The sequence below is a fragment of the Bombus vosnesenskii genome, unplaced genomic scaffold (genome assembly GCF_011952255.1).
Source record: "Bombus vosnesenskii isolate JDL3184/JDL3185 unplaced genomic scaffold, Bvos_JDL3184-5_v1.1 scf7180000013270, whole genome shotgun sequence".
In the NCBI taxonomy this organism is placed as follows: domain Eukaryota; kingdom Metazoa; phylum Arthropoda; class Insecta; order Hymenoptera; family Apidae; genus Bombus; species Bombus vosnesenskii.
Window position 1 is genome coordinate 2,073,572 of NW_022882928.1, and position 27,339 is coordinate 2,100,910.

The following is a 27,339-nucleotide window of genomic DNA, read 5'->3' on the forward strand; positions in this document are numbered from 1 at the left end:
CCTTAGAGAGCCTGGTGTCCACGTATCGAACATATTGTTGCGATGACAAATATAGCAGAGCAACCACCGATGAAAATTGCAAAATTAACGATCGTAGCGGCGAAAAATTACACATTGATAGTTTACACATTACGGCGATAGTAACGCAAAAATATGTAGTCGAAGTGTGATCGATATTATTCGTGGCATGGACGTTTGATCGTTGGAAATCCAAATGGCTTGGAGGACGGAAAACGAGTGAAGAAGCGATTTATACGATTCGACGACGTGGAATATCGCCGATTTCCGTTTGGAATACGCGAACGTCGAGCACGTGGAAAACGCTCAGTGACGACTAATGAAATTCTACGGAGATGATTATCGACCGAGTTGTCCGATCACAGTGAGAAATACAGCATCGAGATGAAGCTATCGAAAGCGTTAAAACATCGACGAGGAATCGGTCGTCGGCCGTTCGATAGATTAATTGTCGGCAACGAATTGCTCGACGCGAACATGTGGAGAAAAAAACGTGATCTTGGAACTTATTATCGCATAGTAATTGGCTAAATAACCGAAATCGACTTTCCGTCTAGCAAGCGTCGAAAGAAACAGCTGTCGACTTGGCTCGGATTTCGTTGGAAACTCAGACTCTTCTGGTTTCTTCGATTACTCGTTCCCCTTCCTATTACCACCGGTTCCACTTCTCTCGTTTTTCTTTATTTTCCGTTTCTCTGGTTAAACGTGGTATTGTGTAACTTCGACCGACACAGATCGGACGTCGTTTCTGCGTTCGGAACTCGAAACGAGCAATTACGAACGGCTTTACCCTGCTCGAACTGGCGTATAAAAGAAACCGTTCCGTGCGAAAGAAGAATTTAGATTCGAAAGATGGTCGTTGAACTGGGATTAGCCGATGCAAATTATAAAACGGTCGATTGGCAAACCGGTTCTCAGGGGGGCTCGAAAGGATGTACGTATATCGGAAAAGGAAAAGGAGGTTTTTGGGTTAACGAACATGTAAACGTCGATAAATTCCTTGGTGCAGCGGAGCACCAAGGCAACGTTCCGGAATCATTCTGCAAACTACGTATCGCCTTTGTCGGTGACGCATGAGCATAGCCACGAAGCGTTTTCAGCGACGAAACGAACCGTTGTACGCTTAAACAACGGAAACGTTTCCCCCAAGGGCGTTTAACGAAATTATTTTGAAACGCAAAGAAGTACGTCCGCCTGATGTTCCCTGCAGTTCCATAGATGGTCCATTCTCTTTCTCTCGTATTCCACGTTTCATCCTTTCGCAACGAGCTGCCTTTCTCGCTCCGATGCTCCCACCTCTCCTTCTTCGCTTCTCTTCTCTTTTCTTTGCACTCGCGTTCCCTTTTCTTTCCCTTTTTCTTCCGTTTCCCTATTTTTTGTCTCTGTTCCGCCTTTCTCTACACCCACCGATTCTCTCGGTCGACGAGCTTTAAAAACGACTCTCTTAAACCCGTTAGAATTACACCGGTCCTTCCCTCTTTCTCTCCCTTCTCCCCTCTCCCCCTCCCACTCTCTTTCTCTCTCTCGCTCACTATCTGGCTAGCTCTTCTTCTTTTTTCGGGGTAGTTCCCTCCTTCCACCCTGACCCACCTCGGTCTTCCAGTTGTCCCCACTTTCCCGCGTTTTCCTCGGAGTAAACAGAGCTCGAATAGCTCGCTGATGCTACGTAATTATCGCTACGTGGACGAAGAGAGCTTATCGGGTTAGTCGACGCTCCTCTAGCCGGGAAGAAGTAAAAGTCCTTCAAGAGATCTCTTTCAACGAATGGCGCCCGTCGTCGTCGTCGTCGTCGTCGTCGTTGGGAAAGTCGTCCGTAGTTGGTATGAGAATCGGTACGCTGGTCGTGTCTGCTCCACGAAGCACCGGCGGCTTTCGAGAAAATTCGGGGGGACGTTTTACGACAGGTCGGCAATTTGTCTGGCTCGCCTCTTAATTGCCGAAAGGAACGTCACCGGGCGAACAAATTTATCTTTCGTTCGTTTATATACGCGCCGCGTTCGCAACCCCCCGTTCGACCTGTTTTATGGCAGGGCGACCAGATGGGGCGCCAGTAGTGCGAGTCAACGCCTAGTCCGTGCTTCGTACACCGGCGGTAAAATCGTGACGCGCACGTTGCGATTAGCAACTTTGTATAAATATTAATTTGCATCCCGACATCGTCTTTCCCCCTAGGCGTATTCCCTTTGAATTATCAGCGGCGCACGAATCGGCGAAAGCTCGCCGCTGACCGTTCATTCACGCGAACTTGTTGCGTGTCGCATGCGATTAGAATTCCAGGCAGATCGTGATTCGTTGAAACGGGCAAGAAACAAAGAGAGGAAAAAGCGGCCGATTTTACGGTTCAAGTTGAAATACGCATTGGGCATTGCAATACCTCGTGAGGAATCGCGGTTGCTGGCAAACGATACCGTGACATAGCTGGAAAGCGTTCGAAACGCATCTAAGTTGTTCCGAATTAAATAAAAGCTGTAACGCGCCGCCCGGGACTTATGAATAATTCAGTTATCGAACACCTTTCCATTCCAGGGTCTAAAAGTATTGCCGGAAGTTGGAGCGTTCGGTGAAGGGGGCAGGGGTAAAGGGGAAGACGTAGCTGTGCTTTAACGAGAAAACGAAGAATAAACGGTGTTCCGTGAACCGGTCCGACTCACGGTTAGTCGGTTAAAAGTGGAAAGAGTTAAAAGGGAGCGTTTCGACGGAATGATCCGACCGAAAGATCTGTCAGTAGGTAAACCAGGAGAGTGTACGAGGTTGGAAACGATAAATTCGAGGCTGGCCGCACGAAAGGACCGTACTGCCGCACCGATATTATTAGTTTACGAGAACAGTGACTAAACTATAGACGGCCACTAAAATGGACGGGGATAGTTGGTTAGGTAAAACGGAGAGGTAGGGGTTTTCGGATGGTGGTTAGGACGCGGGGCCGAGTAGCTAGCACCCCGGTTGTTTATGCCTCATTAGCTGCAGTAGTTACGTCAGTGCCCTTAACTATCCTACGAATTGTACAGCACACCCTCTCTGCCAGCCCCTTTACTCTCGAACAACGTGCAATAACCTCTGCGATCCATAACGTATCCAACCGTGCGAGTTTCCACCGTGTCCGCGGTATGCTTGTCATCCGATATTCCGATTGGCTCGGTTTCCTGCAATCGTTCGCGATCAAAGCGTGCTCGTTTATTTATACCTACGTATGTTCCCAACAAAAATGTGAAATAGGTGGCAAAGGGGAAAACCATTCAGAGATACACGGTATTTTGCCACCGGGAAGCGGAACGAATTTACTCCGATTTACGCCGCGTTTCTGTTTCTCCGATAAAACGACTCCGTTTATCTAACGATCAGCGGAGCTTCTCGTCTGCCACGATTTCGCCCTGAATATTTCAATTACGATGCTTGGCGAACACGATCGGTGAATCGCACACGCTGGCAAACCTCGCGTTATCGTTCTCAAGAATCCCAGTTACCGATAAACTGAAATCTGCTTTCCTTTGGGATGTTGACCGACTGTTGTCCGAATTTCTGCACCCAATAACAATAAACGACCGGTCTACCGACAAGAGAGTAATAACGGAGCGGTTGCATCGGGCAGAAACGAGGCTGGTGTACGTGTAACAAACGCGCAATGGCTCGTAGAGCGGTGTTGCTGGCATGCAGAAACGTTGTCGTGCTTCCGGTTAAATCGGTCCCTACAAACTGGAGCACCTGTTAGCGGAACGCCACAGTTGTCTATTCCCGCGTAGGATTCGGAGCTGGTCGCTTTTCGAAAACGTCGCGGCTCGTCAATCAGAAACTTGTTGGTCATTGGCGTACCGCCGATTGTAACGTCGTACCGTGAACTGCGAAGATCGACGTGGTGCGTGTATATCGTACACCGATATTTCCGATCCCGTGTCCTACGATGCCTCGCCGCGAGTTACGATCGACGATAGCTCGTTGGCCAACCGCCCCTCCTCCTCCTCCTTCTCTTTCTCCTCTCGTCTCTCGGCATTCGAAGATCAAAACGCGATGCTTGCAAATGAAACGAGAATAGAAACGAAGCGCCGCACCACACCGAACATCGTCCGAATCGCCATTCGAAACTGCCTACCTCGTGGAATTCGATTCGCTTTGAATTTTTAATTGGAACGATTGGAATCCAAGCGATCCGGAAATTCAGCACGGGTGTGGTGTTAAATAAGTCGGACCGATCGGAGAGCCGGCTCGCTAAATCGATGGCAAATGGGAACTGGCCGAGGGAAATCGAATAAATTGATACCGTCGAGGAAAGAGCTATCGATTTCTGATTTACGAATCGCCTGGCAATCTTCGAAAACAGTTGCAAATTCCGATCCACTTCAACCCCTATGTGTTTTCACCATCCGCTATTTTTCTCGATTTTTCTTTCCTTCTGTCTGCTTTTTTCGTATTTCCCACTTCTCCTCTCATCTTTCGAGTATTGTTTAACGGCAAAACCCACGGCAAAGCTTGCGCACGTGCAAAGAGAGCAGCACGTCGTTTTACGGCCGTTTCGTACTAATGGAGTTTCAGCTTAACGCTCGGCAAAGTTCGTCGAAGAACTGCCGCGGACATGTTAAACGATGACGATGGCGAGCATCCGATCAAAGTTCGCAAGCCGATATCGCGATCGCAGTTTTATTTTTTCGCCTGTAAGTTTGTCGGACGCGCGATCGCTTTCCACGTACTTTTCAACAGCCGCCGAACGAGCCGCTAACGAAGCAACTTAGTCCACAAAATGGCTGTTCGTTATCGGTCGCTCGTAAATCGAGAGGCGCGAATAAACCTCGTTCTTCTTTAATCGCCGCGTTCACGCGAAACGGTACTTTTAGCGATGTAACCTTCCTTCCAGCTAATGCTTCAGACTTTCTCGAGCTTTCTCTAGCCGCTACGTTCTTAAACTAAAATTTTCGCGCTGCTTCAACCAGTTTCACCTGTCAGAAGCGCCTAGCGTGACTCCTAAATCCGTCGCGACAGTTTTAGATCGGGTCGACACGGAGCAACGCGATCGACCGCCTGAAATTAAACGAATCTGGAAAGCTAACGATGCCACGAACCATTGAAATCCAACAACGTTCGGTGAATAACGATATGGACATAGCTACGAGAGAGAAAGATTCGCCGTGAATCGTCTCTCTCTCAATGAATTCGGTTCGCGACATCTTCCAAGGGACTGCGTGAGAAAATATGGTTTCGCGGATTCCCGGACAAAGAAAGCAATATAATCGCAGGATCGCGACTTTTTCAGAGAATGGCCAGAGACGAGAGTTGATATCGCGAATATTTTGTAATTAAACAGAAATAGAGACCACGAGCCGTTGATTCATCTGCTCGTGTTGTGGCGGAAATGTTTCGCAATTAAACGAGGTTGCATCACCGTGGCAACGAAACGTCGAGAGGAGAGAGACAGAGAGAGAGAGGAGAGGAAAAAGAGGAACGCGGAGTGAAACTCACCGATAGATCTAAATCCCGTGGGACGTTGTTACGAGCCTCGTGATTATTAATGGTAACGGCCGATAATGATTTCAGGCGAATTTTTATTCATTCAGATTTTTATGTGGCGATCGCGCGCGCTTTTCTCTCGTCGAATAACCACGCGACAATGTAGCAGGAACGCGAAATGGTCGTTTCCCCGGGGAAAGGTAGCGACAGTGCGAAGTTGGTGGCCGTGCTGCGACCCGAAAAAACTTTCTGAAACAGCGCCGCGCGACAACAGTTCTATCCATCAACGAGCGAGCGTAATTTTTTGAAATACAGCCAGTAATTACTTGAAATGTATGCAAATACTTTGTCGCGCGACGCGGCTGATAAATCTGCCGGGATCCAAACTGCAAAACGACGCGACACGCCACCACCCTTGCTCTCCCTATCACGGGCAAAAATATCGCAGCTCTGCCGGATGAATGGAAAAAGCCGCGTCGAATCGCGATCGTTTGAATTAGTATTTGAAAGCTGGGTCGCGCGAGTTTCAACGTATTCACTGGGTTCGTGATATTTAAGTTAAATACAAGCGAAGAATAACGTAGCAACCGGCGCGAGACTGTATTTTTCCTGGCGCTGTGTGATTCGGTGTGGCCTGGTGTGTAGCGTAGTCTCGCCTGTTTCCACCTGAAAGCCACGTACACACATACATAATATATTTAAAAAGGTATCACAGACCGCGCGTATGTAACACGCGCGTCGCATAGGTATGTATTCGACCCGGTTCACCGACTATGCAAGAAAATGCACGGGTAAAGAGGACGGGAGAAAATGTGACCGAGGCGGAATAAAGAAACGCGACGAGTTGAAAACAGTGAAAGAAACGGCGCAGGCACTGCCGAGTCGAAGAGATCGAGAGAGCCAACCGAGAGAGGAGAGAAGCTCGGGGAAACAATCGTCGAATGTACGTGTTGCGCGTAAATTCGATCGCGCCTTTCTGTACGCGAGTACGAGAAGAAATTGAAAAAGGATCGCGCAGGAAACGAGTGCGGAGTCACGCGTCAGAGACCGAACGAACAACGCAAATGGAGACAGGGAGCGAGGAGAAAGCACGAAACGAAGGCAAGGTAAGACGAGGCACAGGGCCAGCAGATAGGGGAGGATTACTCGCACTCGAGAGCTAAGAGCACGAGGAAATAAAGGCTCGCGCGAGCTCGTGAAACGCCACTTTCTTCGAAACTTTTTTCCACGGAAAACCACGTGCTCGTCGCAAACAAGAAATACAATGGCTGCGAAAGTGCAACGCGGAAACGAATTAGGCTGCCGTTAAAAAGCTGCTCGGCGAAACGTCGTAAAGTAGCCGAAGCAGTTGCGTGGAGAGAATCTGATATTATTCCCGAGGGTTATCGCTCTGCTTCAAAGAAACCATCTTGTGTTTCGTAGGACGATCGGCGACGATTCCGTTCGAACACCGTCTCCACGCTACTCTCGCTAAAACGTTCCCGTTCGCGTTCTAATAGCAAAGATAGATCTCTCCTACAACTTAATTAACCCTTAAACTACCCGCTAACCTTTCGTTTTGTCGTCGATCTTTCGAAAGACCGTGAAACGAATTTGCCAGCTGGCAGGTCTGTTTGGCTAAACTCGACATCGGCTCGTAATGAGATTTTGAGGCGACCAACGCCAGCGCAAGTATTGGTAGCGTTCCTTAGCATAAGAAAGTTTCCTAATCAATCAATTTCTCGTTTACACTACGAACGTCAACGTCAGCCAGCGTTTCGTAGTTTCGCTGTTGTTCGAGCCTCGGTTTAGCTCGATAGCGCAACGCGAAATCTTATTATCGGGCTACGTGGTTCCTTCGTTTCCGACAGTCGTCGTCGTCCTCGATACCGGCACGAAACGTCAGTAATGAGTCGACTATCCTATGATTAAGGTAAGCGGTATTTGACAAGACGGAACGAGCCGTATCAGTCGGTAGCTTCTTAACTTCAACCTCTTAATACCTTAATCCGCTTACGTCATGACCAGATTTTACGTGCTCGCCAGGATTACTTCGTATACGTCGCTCTAATCGCGCCATTTTATTCGGCTTCCTTCCTTTAATTTCGTCTTTCAATTATCTTTACGATATCCTTTCCTGGCTGATGTAGTATGGGAAATTTAATTGGATAGATACCGGAAATAACTGTCTTTCGTTTAAAAGGAGATGACCGACCGATCATGGCAAACGTTCGCGTCGCGAACACTGCCAAAGTGAATGGATTACCAACGAATTCGAATTGTAACTGTATCAATGCTAATCCACGACGCGGTAGAACGCTGTTGCACAGCTGCTCCCATAATTCAAAGACGAACGAAAAAAAGAAAGAGAGAAGAGAAAAATACCCGCTCGTGATTCGATTCAGGGTGGTATTTACCGAATAGCCTGCAATAAAAGCGAATGCGTTACCTCTCTTTCTCTTTTTCTTTTTTTTTTTTTTTGGTAAAAAGAAGAATCGGCGAAACAGAGGAAACATTCGGGGAATATTAAAACTCATCCGTCGAAACAACTCTTGACCAACGATTTAACGGGCGTGTAATAATCCGATGGTGGTCGAATGAGAGGAAGAAGGCAGGAGGGAAGACGGATGCATCCGGTGTCGCGCATTTTTCTCAACCGGAGCCAGGCAAGAGAGAGCGTAATGACTGGTTAGCGCGAACAAAGTGGCGAAGCTGCATCAAAAGAGCAGCTCGTCCGCGTATCGCGCGCGTTTAACGAGCATGCACTTTGCCTTATCTATTTTTCTTCTTTTTTTTTTGTCCTGTTTTCCTGTTTTTTGTCGGTGACGCGTATCCGAGCGGACTCGGGTCCACCAGGCTCGAAACTGGAATCGAAATCCACGAACAGTAGCTGTCGCGGCATGGAAATTACGACGGGCACGAACGCCCGACCCGTTAAATTAATAGTAATTAGTTAAGCGGACGTTTGGAGCAGGGAGTGCCAGTGAAAAATTGTAACGGCCGGTGATAATAACCGGCGGCAGTTCAGGACGATTTATAAATAACGCGACAGCGTCGAAGAGAATTACGCTCGCGTTTCGCTCGTATCAGATATCCGCGGTCGCACGCGACACCGGACGCGTGTTTCCTCTAAATCGACCGTTCCAGCTCTTTTACTCCCTTTCGATTCTGCCAACCCTTTCACCTCTCGTAGTCGCAGGCCCGCCTTTAACTCTGCCACACACGCGAAACGTGTGTGCGCTCGCGATGCCTGCCATACTCGCCGTGCCCGCCGGCCACTACATCGCCACTGCTGTCCGGAAGTAACTCGTGCCACGCTACTATTACTGTAAATATACCGTCTGTGTTTCGTTCTTCCCTAAGCGGCCGGAACTTTACATGACGCAGTCACGATGAAAACTGCAACCCGATTTTATGGAATCTCTCGACTCCCATAAACCTTGTTTCCCATCGTGGCTTCTACGTTTTAACCAATTAAACAATTACCAATTAATTCCAGGATCGAATAACTCGAGAACGAACGAGCTTAAGATAACGTCGGAGCGACTTTACTGACTGCGACGTTAACCGCACTCGCGTTTTTCGTTACCTTCCGATTCAAACTCGCGCACTCTAACGTTAGATACAATCAACAACAAGTCTTCGCATCTCATTGCGATCTCGCTTTACGACACATTCTTAAATTACCCCTGACTTATTAAGTAATTACAATTAAAAAGGTATACCTGGAGATAAGGCGCGCCGTTATTTCACAGTTACTTGGCACGAGCCAGAGTATTTTCACTTAATCACGTCGATAGAGGAAAAAGTAAGAACGAACTTTGATCCTCGTGGCTCGGCAGAACTCTATATTATGTAATCATCGGTGGAGAGCGCAAACATCGACGTTCTCGATCGATGAAGGAAGATCGTATCAATTTACCAGAAGAGCGTGGCGACGGTGTCGAATTGAATCCGCGACAGCGATACAATCCGTGTCGTTACAGTGATAATTAGCAGCCGCTTTGAAGCACTTAACTAGCTGGCCGTGCTTGGAAATTCGTATCACTTTCTCCACTGTAAATTTCAACTGAACTGGTTGTCTTCTCGTTCGTCGTTTGCGACGCGATACGCCGTGACTTTCGGTCGGGAAACATAGCGGGGACGGGCACGCTACGCCGGAGAAAATTTTCGCTGATAACAACGAGACCGGAGCTAACCAACTTCGCGTGTCGCTCGAGTTCTTCGCAGATTCTTCGCAAGGACGAAATAACGAGCACCATCCGCCTCTCTCGACTCTTACCGCTCCTTTTCCTCTGCCTTTTTTCGAGTTATTTTCGTCGGTGAAAGAGTTCACAGAAATTCCAACTGTTTCGCATAGGTAGTACTATTTTCCATGTAAAATCAATAACGAGAAGCTGAGAAACGACACAATGGAAACGAAACCCGAATAATTTCTTCAAATAGCTACTTCTATACTAGCTAGCTAGCTTATAGGTTAATTTATTTAGTGTACGGTTACGGACGTCATTTACGAAGCGTACAGTTCTACGAAAAGCTAAGACACTGCTCGAAAATAGAAGAAGGTTCGCGGAAAAAGATAAGCTTCTGAAACATGAAGATTCTTCTAGACAATTCGTTTTACGCGAGACATTATCGAAAAGAGTATTTCGGGAAATCGGAACGGTGTATACACGTACACGTAATGACGCAACTGAATGAATAATTTATCAATTTATCGATAAATCGTACGAATCGAACGTGTTGCATTACTTACACTCGTTTAACCTTGCCCTCTGGTAGGTTTCAATGATATACGATATACCCTGGTTTCGCATAAAATGAAACGTCGACAACGTGCAATTGCACTGGCAACTATTGGAAATCAAAATTTCATACGCGATACCGCATGCATTCGATAAAATATGAAACGCATTACTACAATTAGATTCGTCAATCGCGGTTTCATTACTACATCACTGTCATATGGGTAATAGCTGTCATTAGCTGGCCGTAGCTCGTGTTCTACCGCTCGAAATGATAGTCTATAGTTTGCCTCGCTCTATTCGTAGGACGTTCGTGCAGAAACGTTCCAACTGAATTAACTTGTTTCTCGTTAACTCTGATTCTGCTTGTTGAGAAACCTGCGACGAGAAAGCAAGGCAAAAGAAGTCGACCAGGTTTGTACATCGATGTTATTGAAAAAACGGCTGCTGTCAGCAACGAGAAGGATAGAAGGAAAGGGAGAAGGAAAGGGAGAAGGAAAGGGAGAAGTAAGGAGCATTCACCTTTGGAGAAACGTCAGGAAAGCGGTGCGTCAGCTCACGTCTTGACTGAGTTTACGAGGCACCATAGCCACGAGTGTATTTGCTCGTCGAAATCCACAGGATGCCGGTTTACGGGTGACGTAAACGGGTTCTAGCAGTCGGCCTGCCGCTCGACCCGTCCTTCTGCCTTGGCCTCTGGTGGTTTATGGTCTGGTTATTCGGTTGACGCGACCCTCGCCACTTTACAAGATCCGTGCAAAGCGGGGAGTTCCGGGGAAACGCATAATAAGGTTTTCCCTGGCTCCAGAGCTCGGTTCGTTCTCGTCCAACGGATCACGGATGTCTCGTTCGCTTCTTCTTCGTTTCTACTTCTAGCTAGTTGCTCGACGTCCCGGATCGGTCATTCCTGGAAATCAGAACAACGGTTGGAAAGGTTGAAAACAGGAATCCACAGCAGGATTATTTACGAAGCTGCAGCGATACTGTTTTGGCAATTTGCCTGTTGTCTAGAAATAAATTTCCCGTTCTCGTGACCTGATAAATCGCGCATAAATTTTCTGCAGGTTCGAGTCATTGTTCGAAATCATTATTGGAAGCTCGCCGTGTTATTCCGATTGCTTCGACCCACTCTGCCCACTCTGCCAATTACGGGAAGACGCGTAACGAAAAGCAAAGCGGTCGCTTATTATTCCTGGGACTGTTCGATCCAGTCTTACGTGATCAATTTGTAAGTTCGCAAGGAATAACGAGTAATCGCGAAAGGCGCGGGTCGAATCACGCCAGGATACGTTCGGAATTCGAGGGAAGTTGGAAAGTTCAGATTGTCTTTCCCTATTTCCTTAACACCGCTTCTCGTAACACACTTCCCCTCGTTGTTCGATATCTTTGAGCGGCGAGACGAAGAAACAAATTGGACGTCTTCTCGCTCGTAATCGGAAACTGGCGACGAGAGTTTTACGGTCGGACGTCGAACTACGCGGTACGCCGGATTAAAGATGTAGAAACGGGGCACGAGAAACAGAACAGTGGACAGTGCCGATCTCGTCGAATCTCGTCGTTCGTTTTTTCATACGTTACCATATTTACGCGAATGATAAAATTCGAAGAACTCGAGAAAACTCGCGCTTCCGCTAGAAAGGGCTGCGATCTTTCGAGAAACGTGCTAATCGCGGCAAGACGAGTGGTAAACCAGACGTGATAAACGTTTGCTTGAAACGTAGCTAATTCGACGGCGAATTGTACGGTGGCAAACTAGCGGCCATGACGGTGAATTTGGTAGAGAGGCAAAGTTGAAGCCGTACGTGTCCCGGGCTCATAATCGTTGATTATTTCTTTGTTGGGGAAATTTGGATAGTTGAATCTACTCCGGGGCGACGAAGTTTCAAAGTACCAACAGCATCGTAGCAGGTTTCGACTTACAATTCGAGTCGCAACTTCGAGCCGCTCTCTTCGTGGTACGTCGAAGCAGAAATTGCTGCTTTCCCCCGCCTCGACGTTTTGGAAGCATCCTGGCAACTTCTAACCACCGTTATACACATCCTAGTTCACTCGGGGGACCAAACAATTCGCTGCTATCTCTCCCAACCGGCACTCGAGTTTCAAGCTAGTTTCAGGCCTGGCAGATAAGATGTATCTAGGAAGCTGTAAGAAAGAAGCTGCGAGAAGAATACCAAAGTACCGTGATAATTGTGTCCTACGAGCGAACGAATCCAAGATATCGCGAATATCGCGTACGTTTTGATGATCCAAACGAGAATTACGAATTACGTACGAACAGGTACGACGGGAATAGGCAATTATGAAATTACTTGCTTTAGAACTGGGCGAACGTTTTGACGAAACTTTGTCGAAATTTCGTACTGGTATAGTCCGCGTCGAGGAAACTGTAGATTCGAAGAGGTTGAGAGAAGAGAGGAGAAAGAATTAGGTTTGTTCGGTGATTCTAGAAGACGTAGGATCTCAGAGACTTCGACAACGATTTCGTTATCGTGAAGAACCGGCCAAGTCCAAGGAGTCCTTTGAGAGACGTTACCTCGTAGCGAATACACAGGTCGCACCTTAACAAGCCCGGAACCAAGGGAAAAGAGACGCAAAGGAGGACAGACAAAAACGAGAAAAACGAATGTCGCTTAATCAACGCTTCTCACTCGACGAATTTTAAAGAAATGTCGTAGAAGTTGCGCACGCTTCCGTGGCCCTTGTCTACCTCGACGAGTAAACGAGCAAACAGAAGGTATGGAAATCAGGAAGAAGACATTCCCGAAACGAACGCTTCGCTCGATAAAGTAGTTCGAGTCGACGCGTGCCGAAACACGTACATAATTCTCGAAACCTCTTTCGAACATGAATTTTGTTCGAATCGAAATACTTTCGAGAAAATTTCGTAAATGCAATTTACTTAGCGCGTACCGTCCGTTGGAAAACGTTCGCGACGAGAGTATTTCTGAAGGAATACTTGTCGAAGAAGAGAAGGAAAAGGAGCAACGAATACGCTCGTCGACGAAGAAAAGGAGAAGGAAGAGCTTGATCGACGGAGAAACGCTTTGTTCGTTGATCGGCATCGGGCCGATCGACCTTCCCCTTGGTCGAAGAATAAAGAGAAACCTTGCTGGCCTGTACAATCGGAAGGCCCCATAGTTCGTGCTCACGGAAACGTGTCTAAAGCGCTTGACCATTTATTGTCTACTCGAAGATCACCGCCGGTCTGCCATCTTCACGGACAATATCTATCCTTCGAGCTTTTATCGACTGACCGATCGATTCTACCTGATTGCGACACCATCTTTGTCATACGTGACGCCTCGTCGATGAACGCTATATAGATACGATTATAGCGACGATGTCCGATGCAGCGAAGCGTTCTCGTCGTATAAGAGCGAACGGCGAAAATGCGACGTCTGTCCGACAGCAGATTGCGCGAAACGTATCGAGTTGGAGGAAGATTTCTAGAGAGCGAAGAGAACGACAACGCGACGCGTTCGACGATCCTGCGGTATTCGATAAAAGTTGCGAAAGCGATCCGGCAGGACGATGTGATGATTTTCTAACGTTGGAATAAGATCCAACATCACGTAGGTCAGATTCGTTTTAATACGGTTCGGCCATTTGACGACGGAGGTTCCTTTTCCGTGAAAGCTGGACGAGGTCCAGCCTGAAGCAGGACATCCACTAGGGGCGGACGTGCCTCGCCGTAATTCAAGCGGATAAGAGAGAAGGTGGTCCCGGGTCTTGGTCTGGGCAGCAAAGTCCACAAGGTGGCGGGTACACAGAGGACGCGAATGAGAAAGCCGTGTAAAAAGGATCCCGGGGATTAAGATGACAGAGGCCGCGATGGAGCACGGTCGGCCATGAACGTGATTCCTACTCTGGAGTCGATGGGTATACTTCTTGGAAGAACCGGCAGCCACTTAACTCCTTCGAGATCGATCCTTCTCAAGGTAAACTGTATGCCGGACGTGACGTACTTCGTTCGAGCCCACTTTCCTTCGGCCGCGTTACCGTTTCTGTCTCTCCTTTCCCGCCTGCCTTCTCCGGCTGTTCCGATAAAACCAAGCCGATGGAAATCCAAAGTTTGATTTATCCATCGACGATCTAGAAAATAAAAAGATAATACCCAGAAGCGGTTGATTGGCACGCGGTCGTGAGAAGCGGCATCACGAAATCTAGCTATTATTCGTAACTGGTTCTAGACGGAGAATGCTGGCGCGAAGAAAACACGATACCTGCTGTTCAAATTGCATTCGCTTCGGTTCGTAAAGCTCGTCGTCGTCCGCGACCGGTTGCGACGACGGTTTTCAAGCTGAGCGACATGGCACAAAGAGATACCGGTATGTCGGAGAAGGAATTTCAGCGATAGCGCCGATACGCCGTGCTTTCGATATTTCCGCACGTTAGGGGAACAGGAAACCAATGAAATTCGTGGATAGTGTGCTTAATTAGGGCGCAAGTTCGGGCGATCGCAACAAGAATTCCATGGTGGGTTCGAGTTAGCAGGTACCGGACGATAAGCCAACTCGTTGGATTGGCCGGTTGGGGCGGGGTAAATCGAATCGAGAGGAAGAGGGAGCGCGCAGGGCGGAATAGCTGCCGGCAATTATAACGTTGTACGAGGCCCGAGCAGTAAATAATGGGTTTTGGGCTTGTCCGGTATTCAGCCAGAGCGTCAATCACCCTCAATCAGTTAGCGGGCTGGCTGCGACCTAAATCAGAGGGTGCGAGAGGGAGGCTGGCGAACGAGAATACGGCCGAGAGATCGAGATAAACGGAGGAGGACAGAGGGACGGACGACGAGCTTGATATCGGACCCGGTGAGTGTCAGCCGATAAAGCCGGAATGACAAAGAGGGAAAGACGGCTGGAAGACAGCTCGGAGGATGATTGAAAGGATGGCGGCTGGAAAAAGAGAGGGAAACGACAGCCAGGTATTGCGAAAGTATCGCGCGGGATCCGGCCAGCCGGCGTTCCGTGATCGCCTCTTTTCAAATGTTCGTTCACGAACGTTGAACGTGGACGTGTCGCGTCTACGGAATATTACGTTCGCTTCGAACCAGACGAGATCCGTGTTAATAAATTTCATGCATCGAAAATCCGACGATGGAAGGTCGACTGGTTAATCGCAAGTTCGAAGCCGACTAATCAATTAACGCGAGTCGAGGTGGCGCGCTTGCGAGTCGTATGAAACTCCACGTTCCATCCTCGTCGCCTTCCCTCCTTGTCTCTTTCGTCTAATCTCTCCCAACGAAATTGTACGAGCTACGAGTACGAGGCGATCGCATCTGGCAAACGGCACTGTTCGAATTGAACCGCCGTCGACCTTGTCGAGTTATCGTACGCGCGCGTTATCGTTACTCCGACCGTATTGAATTCGCGACCGAACCAACCTACCGTATACGACAATCGAGAAAGTTGTCGCATCACCCCGACCCGACGACTAGGTCGCTTTCGATTCCTGTCCTCTCGCACAATGCTCGTTATCGGTGACGCAGCTTCTGTCCCGAAAATGGAAGACAACGATGAATATTGCAACACCGAGGAACGCCTCGGTGTTTCCATCCTCCCTGTCCGGCACATACATTCTCGGTTCGTTATCAGTTGGAAAGGTTTACGCGAATTAGTCACGACACGCTGGAATTCGGCGTACAATCGCGCCAATCTCGTTTCGATAGTTTCAAAAATGATTCCACTTGGTAAAATACGCGAGCGAGAGGAAACGCGCGGCGCGGCTTACGTTCGCGAAAGATTCGATTCAAAGGGGAACAATGTAGATCGGGTTTCTACTTGCTTTCCTTTAAAACTCTCGCTCCAGGCAAACCGTTTATATCGTTCTCTGTTCCCTCCTGAGAATAGTTCCGCTGGTAGACGGTCAAAACTTCCTCCCACGCGGTTTCGTACCCGGTGTATTCTTTTCCGCGATCGACCAGCCGCGATAAGAATACCGTGCGCGTTCGTTCGTCTATCGAGCTTTAACCTTTCTTTATCGAGCAACGAAGATAACCTCGACGACTGGTCGTATCTCGTATCGAACGTGAAATCCTCCAAAACGACTCGTCGTTCCTGTCGAATCGCTCTTTCAAATCCCGATTCGTCATAATAATTTAAACGCTGTCCGTGATATTCGATTCCTGGGGATGTCGCGCACACTTACGCCTCGCATGCTCGATGAAACTACATTATGGCCGAATTATTCGGCGTAAAACAGTAAAATGTAAAAAGGCTTGACGGGCGAGACGAGCTGGGTGGAGCTTTTAAAAGCTCTCTTTAATCCCGTAGTCTCTCGATTGACCCCCCCGCTCCATCGATTTTCATCGACTTTTACGCGCACGTTTCCGTTCTTGCCTAACAGCTTTCGTTTTGCAGCTCGATCAATCCATGCTGAAATCCAATTGCTCGGATGCACCGGTCGTCGGAATAAATTCATTTCACCCTTTGATACGCAGCAAAGTATTTTGCTATCCGCTTTCCTTGCACGGTCGGTTTTAATTACGAGAAAAGTTTAAATTTATTTCGAATATCATCCGCCTCGGTTTTCTCTCGCTCGATAGTGCAACTTTTGTTCCCGTGAGATACATAGTACCGAGGAAACGTGGAGACGAACAGTCCCGGAAAAATATCCTGCAATCGATCCTTTTCGATGAAACTTACACGGTAATAGCTTTGAATTACCTAGAAACTGTGTTTGCACGTTAATGATCGAACAAATAGAAGCGCTCGTTTCGCGTGTGCGCTCGCTAAGCTTAGCTCCGCGAGTTCCTCTCTTTCGTTTAGAAATACTAGAAACCGTTCGATCTCGAACGCTTGAATTTACAAATAAAAGTAAATTACGAATGTCTATCTTTGTCCACGGTGGAATCAAATTTTCCATGGTAAAAGGTAAGAGCTCGTCGTTCCTTCTAAAAATTACATCTCCGTGTTTAGTCCCGTATAGTTTGCAACTAACGGGCGTTAAACGAACGAAAATTGACCAGCGGCTAGTCTACTTCAGCCAACTAACTGTCGCTTTGTAGCAGAAAGCGTAGCTACTCGTTTCCGCTACAAAAAACCGAAATCCCTATAGCTTGCAGAACTGTCCAGTGATGTACTAAAAACGAATCACGATATCAAAACGATCTCGTTGGGAGCATCGTCGTTCAATTTATACCCTTTCCGTGGAAACGCTATCCCGGTCGATGGTTCGGCTTGACTTCTGTCTAGCCGAAAGTGGAATCTCGTCGGAGGCGCGATTTCGTTTGACTGCCATTATCGATTCTCATTACCGTGTGTTCTCGGTGCACCTGTTTCGTTTCCATCGCAAAGCCGCGCGTCGAATTTTCCCCTTGCCGCGTCCTTCCTTCCTTCTCTTTACTCTTGCCAACTATCCCTCTCGGCTATACGGCGAACTTCGCGTAAGAACGAGTCAACAACACAGCCAGCATTTTTACATTTGCATGCAAATAAGCGGGGATCGTGAAATCTATGTGGCCCGATCTGTGTAACAACCCGTGTATACGTAAGCGAATAGAGCATCCTTCGTTCGCAACGAAACTCAATTACGTTTCGTAATCGTAAAAAGGTTCTGACGAAGAATACAATTGTTAAACGAGTCGATTCGTATACGCTGTCTGTCGCGAATACGGCGCCTTTTTCTCTCGATTCCAAAGAAGAACAAATCCATCGAAGAGGATGCAGTAAGGTAGCGCGCGAGTTTTCCCATTACGTACGTTGCGCGTAACTGCAACAATTTGCGTAACGCAGCGAACGGACCGTAAAGGCATTCGGTTGCGCGCATCGATCGACGAGCAACGTAGCACGGTCAAACGTCTCTGTTATCACGCTTCTAGCCTTCCATCGACCGTATCTACGAGACGGCCCCTTTAATCGAGCTCGAGGCAAACTCGAGAACTTTCCTCGTATTGTCGTTGCACGTGTAACTCGCGTCTCAGCCTCTTACTTCTCCTCGTCGTCCTCGAGCTGCCAGTTTCCACCGAAGAACCGAACGGCTGCCATCGTGGCGCGGCATCGCGTCGTCGCAAGCTTTTTTCCAATTCGTCACACCAGACAATCTATGCACGTAAGTGCAGCATGCGACGTCGCTCTGCAAGACACATCGCTGGTAATAGGATAATGCTGGATGTAAACGGCCGATGGCACGCGTCGAGGAGGCACATCCTCGAATTTAGCGTCTCTGTTATCGGCCGTGCTGTAGCTACGCTCTTCCCGAATTAAGCCATGGTCCCTTTAATCGAAGCTGACGCGAGCTACACCATCGTTCGTCGTGTCTTCGCGCTACACCTGCTGTGTCCCTTTACGTTAGCGAAGCAGCCGGGAACACGGCCGTTCGTTTGCAGATAGAAATCAGCTCGTCGATCTCGTTAATCGTTCCTGGCGCCAACACACCCTTTACGAGATTGTTCTTCCAAGTCTCATTACAGAGACTGGCCGTTTCTCACCGGGCGAAATACGCGTTAGAATCGTGCGTCGTGTAAGATACTCGGAAAGATGCGAATTCGAGGTGACGATTTTCGTTAAGAGAGCGTGAGATAGTGGCGAACGAGGGATACGCGATAAACGCGAATATAACTCCCGCAACACAATTCAAGTGGATTGGTTCGAGCAACCCTCCTCCACCCGCATGTAAATAGGTTTTAATATACCAACGCGTCGTACTTGTATACCAACACTCGGCTTCCAACGAGTAATTTCAAGCATTTAACCTGCGAGAGGGTTTGAATGGCTGAAAGGGCTCCTGCTGGGTATAGGGGACGCAAGCAGTCGGAGAGCAGTGTGAAATTTAAAGTCTTCAGAAAACAACGCGCCAGGTGCGGCGTTATTTGCGTTAATCAAATGCCTCTCGAGCCGCTATTAGCACGCCGTGTCTAATCCGTGAAGAACGCCTGGAAAATTCGATTACGGATTCGAGCGGCTCGCTTTTCTGCTAAATTAACCAGAGAGGGAAGGGAGAGAACGAAAGAGGAAGGGAAAATACTCACGCGCATTTCTCTTATCCTTGGTATTCGTCACCTTAGCCGAGCCTGATTTTTATTAAAATCTCTCGCGCTACCTTTCTGCCCGTGAATTGTCATTCGAAATGCTAATCAACATAAGGGAGTTCGTAGTAAATAAATTAAACGAACATGCCGAGCGGAGATAAAAAAGAAAATGAGCATGAGTTTGCGGATGGAATGTTCGTTTTTTTAAAGGGTCTGTAGAAAACGGCCAAGGGGGATGTTCAACGTATTCTATGAGAAATTACGAAAAATAATCCTCGAAAATTATCATGAGAATAGCTTCATGGTCGCGCGCTGAGGTCTACCCGAACAACAATGCCGTCTGGTCCTATCTGCATAACAATGTTTAGCCGTGAAAACAAAGCTCCGTGACGTACCGGGTCAGCGCCGCGCCGGTAAAAAAAAAAGATGATATATTAACTAGACCGTGGTTTTCGACAACTTCGTCGAATTTAAAGTCGAACTCGTTCGTAATCGTTCCCGTGTCCCAACGAAAGGAACTTTACTTTTCTCTCGACGAACCTCGATAATTTCGAAGATGTTAGCGAGCGTTCGGAAAGGAGAGTGCGTGTTGCACACGGATGGCGTGTTCACGGGCAGTAACCCTAAATATTAACACGGGCCCCATGCGGGTGAATTGCCCACCATTACCATCGCCACCGTGCTTGGTCATTAGCGTGGAAATATTGAATTTCGTTATCGACCTGCTATTACCGGACTGACCTGGCCACAAGAACGACTATAAGGACAAGGAAACTACAGTGGAAATCGAACGTGTCGGACCGAAACGCCGCTCTTTACGTCGTCGCTCGTGAACGTCGTACAACTATGTTCGATGTTACTTTGGGATATCTTTTCTGTCGCGTAACCATCAACGTCGACGCGTTGAACGTGGAGTCTTTTAAAATTACACGGAGCGGAGGAACTTGATGGAAGGGAGTGTGCGCGCTACGATGCAGGCAGAAACGCGAGACGAAATATTGTAATAAGAGGAAGAGCGATTGTCTGATGAAATTTTGTCGGCGCGTGTTCTTATCGACTCGCTCGTCAAAGGATGACTCCATATTTGTCGAGCTGGCTTCGTCGTCTTCGTCGTCGTCGTTACCGCCGTTTCAGTGCTTTCTGGCGGCGCCTCGTGCCGAGAGAAAGAGAGAGAGAGTAGTTTGTTCAGAATTCAATTTATGAGCTTTGCTTTTCACGAACTCGCATCTACAGAAGAAGATGGGTTTTTATTTAATGGGTAGCTCGTATCGCGAACGTTCAACTCGAAATATGTCGCTATTACGGAATAGCAAATTGGAGCTAGAAGAGGATTGATGAGGAACAGGAGGATGGTTCCAAGTATAGTTAGACCGCAATTGCACGCCGTGATATCGTGTGTACGCGCAGCGTGAGAGCTTCGGTGAACTCGTGTATTGTTATTCCCCTGTTAATGTTAGCATCCACCTACGTACGCGTCGGGCCACATTCCCCGTGCGTACACACGTCTCTCTCTCTCTCCCTCCCTCTCTCTTTCTGATACATTCATCGAATGTGAAACTTTAGCCGGGAATCGAGACCAGGTCGTCTTAATTACGCGCTTAGGAGCCGGTGCGCTTCGCAATCGTTCAACGTGTGCTTTAAAGCTCATAAGCCACAGGTTCGACGTATGAACAAGTTGCCGTCGCCGCTCTCACGAACTTCCTGTTCTTTGTTCGTACAGTGCGTACGTAGCATACCGTTCGAGGTAATCATCCTCGTTCAGACGATTTCGTGACTTGCTACAATATTCGGATTAATAATTTGTCGAGATGGTCGCGCTTCTTTCCAGATTAAACGGCCTATTAGATATTCGGAAAGTTTCATTCGACATTTCTCCGCCGTTACTTTTGCGGTGGATCGTGGCGCAACAAGCAGACGCGACTGTGGAAAAAAGGAAGCAGGAACGAGTGGAATGAAAGAGAATAAGAAAAGAGGGAAGAAGAAAAAGATGCGAGCCTAGAGGTGAGAGAAAGAGAAAAAGGAGGGCAGAACAGTGACGCGGATCAACGCAGAGAGCACTCGGCCGGCAGTAGTACGTCACGATAGCGTCAGTCGCAACTACGCGTCCCGTTCCGATATGTCTGACTGCATGTCGTTATTTCTACTGAAATTCGTCGCACCGTCCGTAGGCATGACTACGCGGCCGCGCACACACGTGTACGTACACGCAGCTCCGGAAATATTCACCGGAACCAACTTCCATTTCGACGAGACTCATTGTCGCCGACAGCACGAACGTGAAAACAAATAGCAATCGTTGGGATACGAGTTATCGTATACAAACGTTCTCGTCATTCCTGCCTCGACGAAATGCTCTTTTCGCCTCTGCTACCAGTGGCCCCGAATTCCAAGCGGACGCAATAACGAAAAAAAAAGACGTTCTTCCTTCAAATTTATCGATGTCACGCGTTTCCTACTTTTCACCGTCGAACGACGCGACACGCGACGACTCGTCGAGAAGAATTCCTTCCATCTTCCGATAACTCGCGAATGCAAATGAAACTTCTCGTAGAGGAGCAAAGAGGAACGTGGTATTTGAAATTCAGGTTAAAGCCGCGGTTCGACCGACGCGCAACAAAAATTCGTGTGGTGCACGGTCGTGGTAGATCGCGCGAGTAAAAGCCCGGCAAAAGCGGATGAGATCGGTAGAGTAAAGTTACCGAGTTTCCACTGTTTTACTTCGCGGTTTCGGAAGAGCGAGCAGCTAACTGCGTTGATAGTGACACAGACGCATGACGAGTATGTATCTATGTATCGTTGTTGTTTACCCTATACTCGTACATCGTTTATCATTTTTGCGGAACGAGTTTGAGGATAAAAAATGAAAGCACGATACCAAACGGAAAAAAGCCATGTGGCGCGCGGCTAACGGACTGGAAATCACTGACAGTATTTTTAATTGTCCACCTCTAATCATTTTTACATTTTTTAACGAACCGTAAAGGGTTTACCTTTTATTCTCTTTTCACGCACCCAGTACTCTCGCGTACGGTTCTTCCACTCTTTAAAAAGGGAATATCCTCGTGACAACAACAACGCGCGTCCGTGACAACAACGCGTCCAGAGTAGGGAATAGAAAAATGCCGGTCGTAAAATGAAGAGAAAAGATGCAGAACGAAATAAAGATGTAAAATGGAGGAGAAGAAACGGCCCGAGACGGTCGGATAAAAGTATAAATTTATAAAGCTCGAAGACGTCAGAACGATAAAGTATGTTCTCTGTGAGGTAAAACAACTCCACGAGAATGTCACAAAATTAGCGTGGCAATAAATAAGCGGACATACAATATTCTTGAAGGAAACGTAAGCGAAGTAAATGGTGGATGGTCTCCATTTATTTCGCCGCTATTTATCCTTTGCCCGGAGGACATGCATCATTTTTACGAGGAAAACGCGAAGCCAGGGAACCGCGGAGAGCCACGCAAAAAGAAGCAACGCCGGTGAAGCTTGCGGTGGAAAAGTAACGTAAATGGGGCAAAATACTGAAAAAGGACCTGCATGTTTCCTCTGTAATTACGCAGCGGTGCATGGAAAATAGATCGTTGTCCCAGTGGCTCGTTCGCTCACTCGAACGATCTTAATCGACGACGAAAGATCAACTCGCGCGATCTTAACTTTTCCTCGTACTCGCGGTTTCCACTCTCTCCAATAATCTTGAAAGCTTGAAACTGTGATTTCTCCTGCCATTAGATCGAACGCGGAACGAACGATATCGTGGGATGTCGCTGCGTTAACAGGCTGATTGATAACTTCGTTATAGTTGAGCTACCGGGATTACCACGGTTGCCAGGGGTAACCTATCGGCTACAAAGTCGAGAAACTTAATTAACGAGAAAAACCTCGGAAGAACGGGTTGTAAAGTGGATCCGTATCGCGGAACCGAGACCCGTATATTCGTGCTGGTGCTATTTACCCTTCGCCCGGAGGGTGTGTATCATTTTTACGAGACGAGGGCTGAACAGAAGGGTAGCCGGCACGTAAGAGCGAAGTGGAGGAGAGTGACAAAGGTGAAAAAGAGAGAGAATGAGAGAAAGGAAAAAGGAGAAGTAGGTCGCGCAGGAACAGCGAAAGGGATCGAAGGAAAAGGTCGCGGAGGTGGTAGAGCGAGAAAGGGGCAAAATATTGGAAAACGGGCTGCGCGGCGAGATAAAACGTTTCATAAAACAGACATCGATTCCGTATTACTCGGTGGCGCGTCGACGTGAATCGAGCAGCCCGTCGCGTCGCAAAGCTACTCGACGAGTGGCTGAAAAGTCGCTGTAACGAGTACCCGACGAAGAAAGATACGCGTTTCCTTATTGCATCTAACCGTGTTCCCATACCCGACATTGCGAACGTCCCTCACTGCGCTCTTATTTCCTCTATTTTTCGACCCCGTTTTTCATCCTTCTGTCTATCGGTACGATCCACCCCACTCAGAAAATCCCATCAAAAGGAAGAATTCGCTATGACGACGACGACGACGACGACGACGACGACAACGACGACGATGACGACGCGTTGACGAGACACTACACACACCGCTAATCGGAAATTTTTCGAAACAAAACCCCCATTCTATTAAGATATATCGTATTGGTCGTGATTTTTCCATTTCGAGTAAAACAATATTTGACGACAAATATTTCGCGCGCCGACCTATGGAAATATCTCGTAAAAATTCGTTCGACGATATTTCAGACTTTTACAACGACTAATGATACGTTTGACGAGATAAAAAAAATAATAGACTCGTCGCTAACGATCAACGAAATCGATCGAATCGAATAAGCACGATTTAACGCCGATGTTCGCCAATTCCAAATCCTGTACGACGAATGCAGAAACTTTTCAGGAACAAATTCTTTTACCGTCGTTTTCTTTCCGTTTCTCGTCTCTTCGGACATCGTTGAAAAAGCTTGTACGAGCTAGAAAACGGACTGTTCCTAATTTTATGGATCGAGTCAAGATGGCAACGTCGTAAATACAAAGAATCGCGAGACCTCGTAATTGCTGTATGATGCATTATATGGTACCGGCTAATGCTACATAATTATGGCACATTAAACCTTCGTTCCATAACAGTATTTCACTTGACATTTTTTTCATCTCTTTTATCGTCCGCTATAACAGGGGCGCCGATTCAGGCGTTTTTAGCGGCGGTATATTCATTTAATGAATATCACAGAGCGAAATGGTCAGACTGCGGTTTAACGTCCTACGCAACTGTTTAAGGATTTCGTTGAATTTTCAAGACGAAACATTACCGACGATTAACCAGCAAAATTGCAGGATTTCAAACCGGCTCCAGTAGACTGGAGCTTGAAGCACGTTTATGAAATTTACCCCCAAAAGGAAAAGATAAAGAAAAACTAAAGGAGATCGTTAAACGTTCGTGCAGGAAGAAACGTGCATGCCGTGTATTATTTTATCGTCTTATTTCGATCGTTATTTTATTACGGGCGCGCCGCTCTCTTTTACCAATTTGCCATGAAAAACGATTAATAATATATTTATTTAAAAACACGTATTCCGTGCTACGTGCGCAGAAATGACGTTGAAGCCGAGCGAATAAAACATATAAAAGAGAATTTCGGGAATCGCGAGGTGTTTTAGGAATTAAAGTACGCGATGAAGTATTTGCAAGCCGGTGTGTAAACGCGTAGCGATGTATCGTACGATGTGGCGCATCGATCATCGCGAAATTTCAGCGAAAAAGTAATTGAGACGGTATTTTTGTGAGGAAACGACGAGAACGGCAGAACACGCGGAAATTTTCGCCATATTTTAATCCGTTCACGATACACGACACCCTAGGTTCATCAATCTCCGCCGTTTTAGCCATCCCGTCCCATCGTCTTTCGTCACCGATCATTTATTTCGCGATTCGCTTCCGCCTTGTATGCGCGACTGTCACCCAGAAATGGCCACTCCACCGGAAAAATTTTATCAGACTACGGTTGCTCGGCATGTTTAAAAATGATGCTCAGACATTTGCCGTGTCAACGAGTACATTAACGACGAGTTTATCGCTCGATCCTCAACGTCGCATAATGTGCCAAAGAAAAATGAAATCGCGTATCCGAGCTTACCGAGTAAACGAATCTCGTTTCAGACATGATACAGCTTGAAATTTCAAGTCTTCGAGCGACGTACAATCGCGCGAACATTCCGTAGCTCGTAATAATTATTCGCGCGTAATGAGCAAGAATATGCCGCGAATCGTAACCTCTCGTCATCGTAATAACGAATTGAGAAACTATGTCGAATGGACATTTTATAGAGCAAAAACTTGGTGGATTTTCTTCGACGGGAACATTCTCGTGGCGCGACGTGTTATCGTCGTTATTGCGCGCTGTCGTTGTTGTTAGTAGAGTATCGTTGAAGGGGGAGTAAAAAGAATCCGGTCGAGTAAGGGATAAAATCAACACTAGCCGGTGTTCGGTTGACTCGCGTCGCTTCAAATGATAGCTTTAAGGAAAGGTAAACGGTTTCTGTGTCGCGTTAAACATCGTCCGCGAGTGTACGCAGCAAGAACAATAACTCTGAACTGTTTCCTCCGCCATGTCCAGCAGTTCGTTAAAGATTACACTGTGTTGCTCCGCCAGTGATATCGATACTCTTTGGTCGAGACCAATTTCCGTATGCTAAGGTAAATAACTGGTTGGGAAAAGGTCTGAAAAACGTCGAAAATGTATAATTGGATACGCGTCGCGTATCGATAGTTACGTACATATATTAGAACGATTTGATTTGGCGTAATTGATTTTGCCACGGTAGTTTTTCCTCTATCCGCGTGTGAAAGCTGCAAATCGGAAATGTGAGATATCCGCGTACACGAAATATCAAACAATACAGCATTGGTTTAATTGCGTTATCTCTAGTCGGCCGCACGTTGTACTCTCGACCGACGATAATTATTTTATCGATTTGAAATAATTACATTCTCTAGTAGGTGAGTAATAATGGCCGCGGTCAGTGGCTGGCGTTCGGCGACCACCGCCTGCCTCAATGAATCGCAATGGAAAAGACTTTTTCGGCTGATTCGGACCACGTTCCACCTCTGTCCTTTCCATTCGTTTCTCTCTGTACCAACCGGGCCTCTTACAATGAAACCTGCACGCTCCACTCGAATTTCATTGGCTAGAAATTGCGATCGTTTCCTACATACATATCGAATACCGCAGGCCGTTCCGCGAATTCTTGCCATTCCACGTGCAAGTCGGGCGTCCCAGCGTAGAAAAAAACGCTACGGCCAGCTAGCAAGAGAATGGGCGAGAAACAGAAACGACAAAGACAAAGCGGTCCGACAAGAACTTTCCACGGTTCCATTCAAAAGGCTCTAGGAATGCGAACCATCCTATATCGAGTATCTCTTTTCCTTCTCTCCGACACTATCGGCCGCTTTCCATCAAACGCTTCTCTATCTGCACTGAACGTGCCACTAGAAAGATAAAACCAACCTCCGACCTTGATTAAAGGCTAAAATTTCTCTAGTTTCTCGCTATATTTTTAAGGGCAATACGTTTTTGCATTACAGTGGAAAAACACGTTCAAGTCGATGAAATAGCGTGGAATACGAGCGTCATTGATCGCGACAGATTACAAACAAATATACGCGAGCAATAACGATTATTATATTTTGAACACTCCAACTACTTACCGAGCATTACCGATCCCTCCCTTTCCCCCTTGCCCCTTGTCATTACCACCGAGCTTCGATAAATGCGAATCGCGTATGTATTACGTTAAGCACTTACGATATTCCAATAAATTTCAGTGTCGATTTCCACCTGGCAAACACGCGATTTTCATTGTTCGAAGCGACGCGGTGATTATATCGGTCGAACGCTAAACAAACGGGGTCGGCTTGTTATTGATCTCCGGGGATTCTTTTTTACTCGTTGTAGGATCGATGCCAGAGAGAAGCCGGTGACCAAAGCGCAACACTCCTCGGATTCCGGGGTGTTTGGACCGCGAGCATACTTCCGCACGGCATTCCCGAGTCCTGCGGTCCTCGTGATCGAGGATATCAAGAGGCATGACGCGGCCACTTACAGGTGCAGAGTCGACTTCCGCAAGGGACAAACACGTAGCTTCCGATACAACCTCACCGTCATCGGTAAGTCTTTCGTTACCATTTTCAATATTTCAATGGAACGCGATTGATTCGTTCGAG

General features: G+C 47.3%; 1 protein-coding gene across 3 annotated transcripts in view; it reads left to right on the plus strand.

The window, feature by feature from the left end:
- The window catches only part of LOC117231079 (nephrin-like), a 252,587-nt gene that overhangs the window by 150,114 nt on the left and 75,134 nt on the right, over positions 1-27,339 (plus strand). For 2 of the 3 annotated variants that reach the window (XM_033489156.1, XM_033489155.1), the window contains exon 3: positions 27,071-27,282. The exons of the other annotated variant lie outside the window; for it this stretch is intronic. In XM_033489156.1, coding sequence (XP_033345047.1) covers positions 27,071-27,282 — 212 coding nt within the window. The remainder of the gene's footprint in view (positions 1-27,070; positions 27,283-27,339) is intronic. 3 annotated transcript variants of the gene reach the window in all.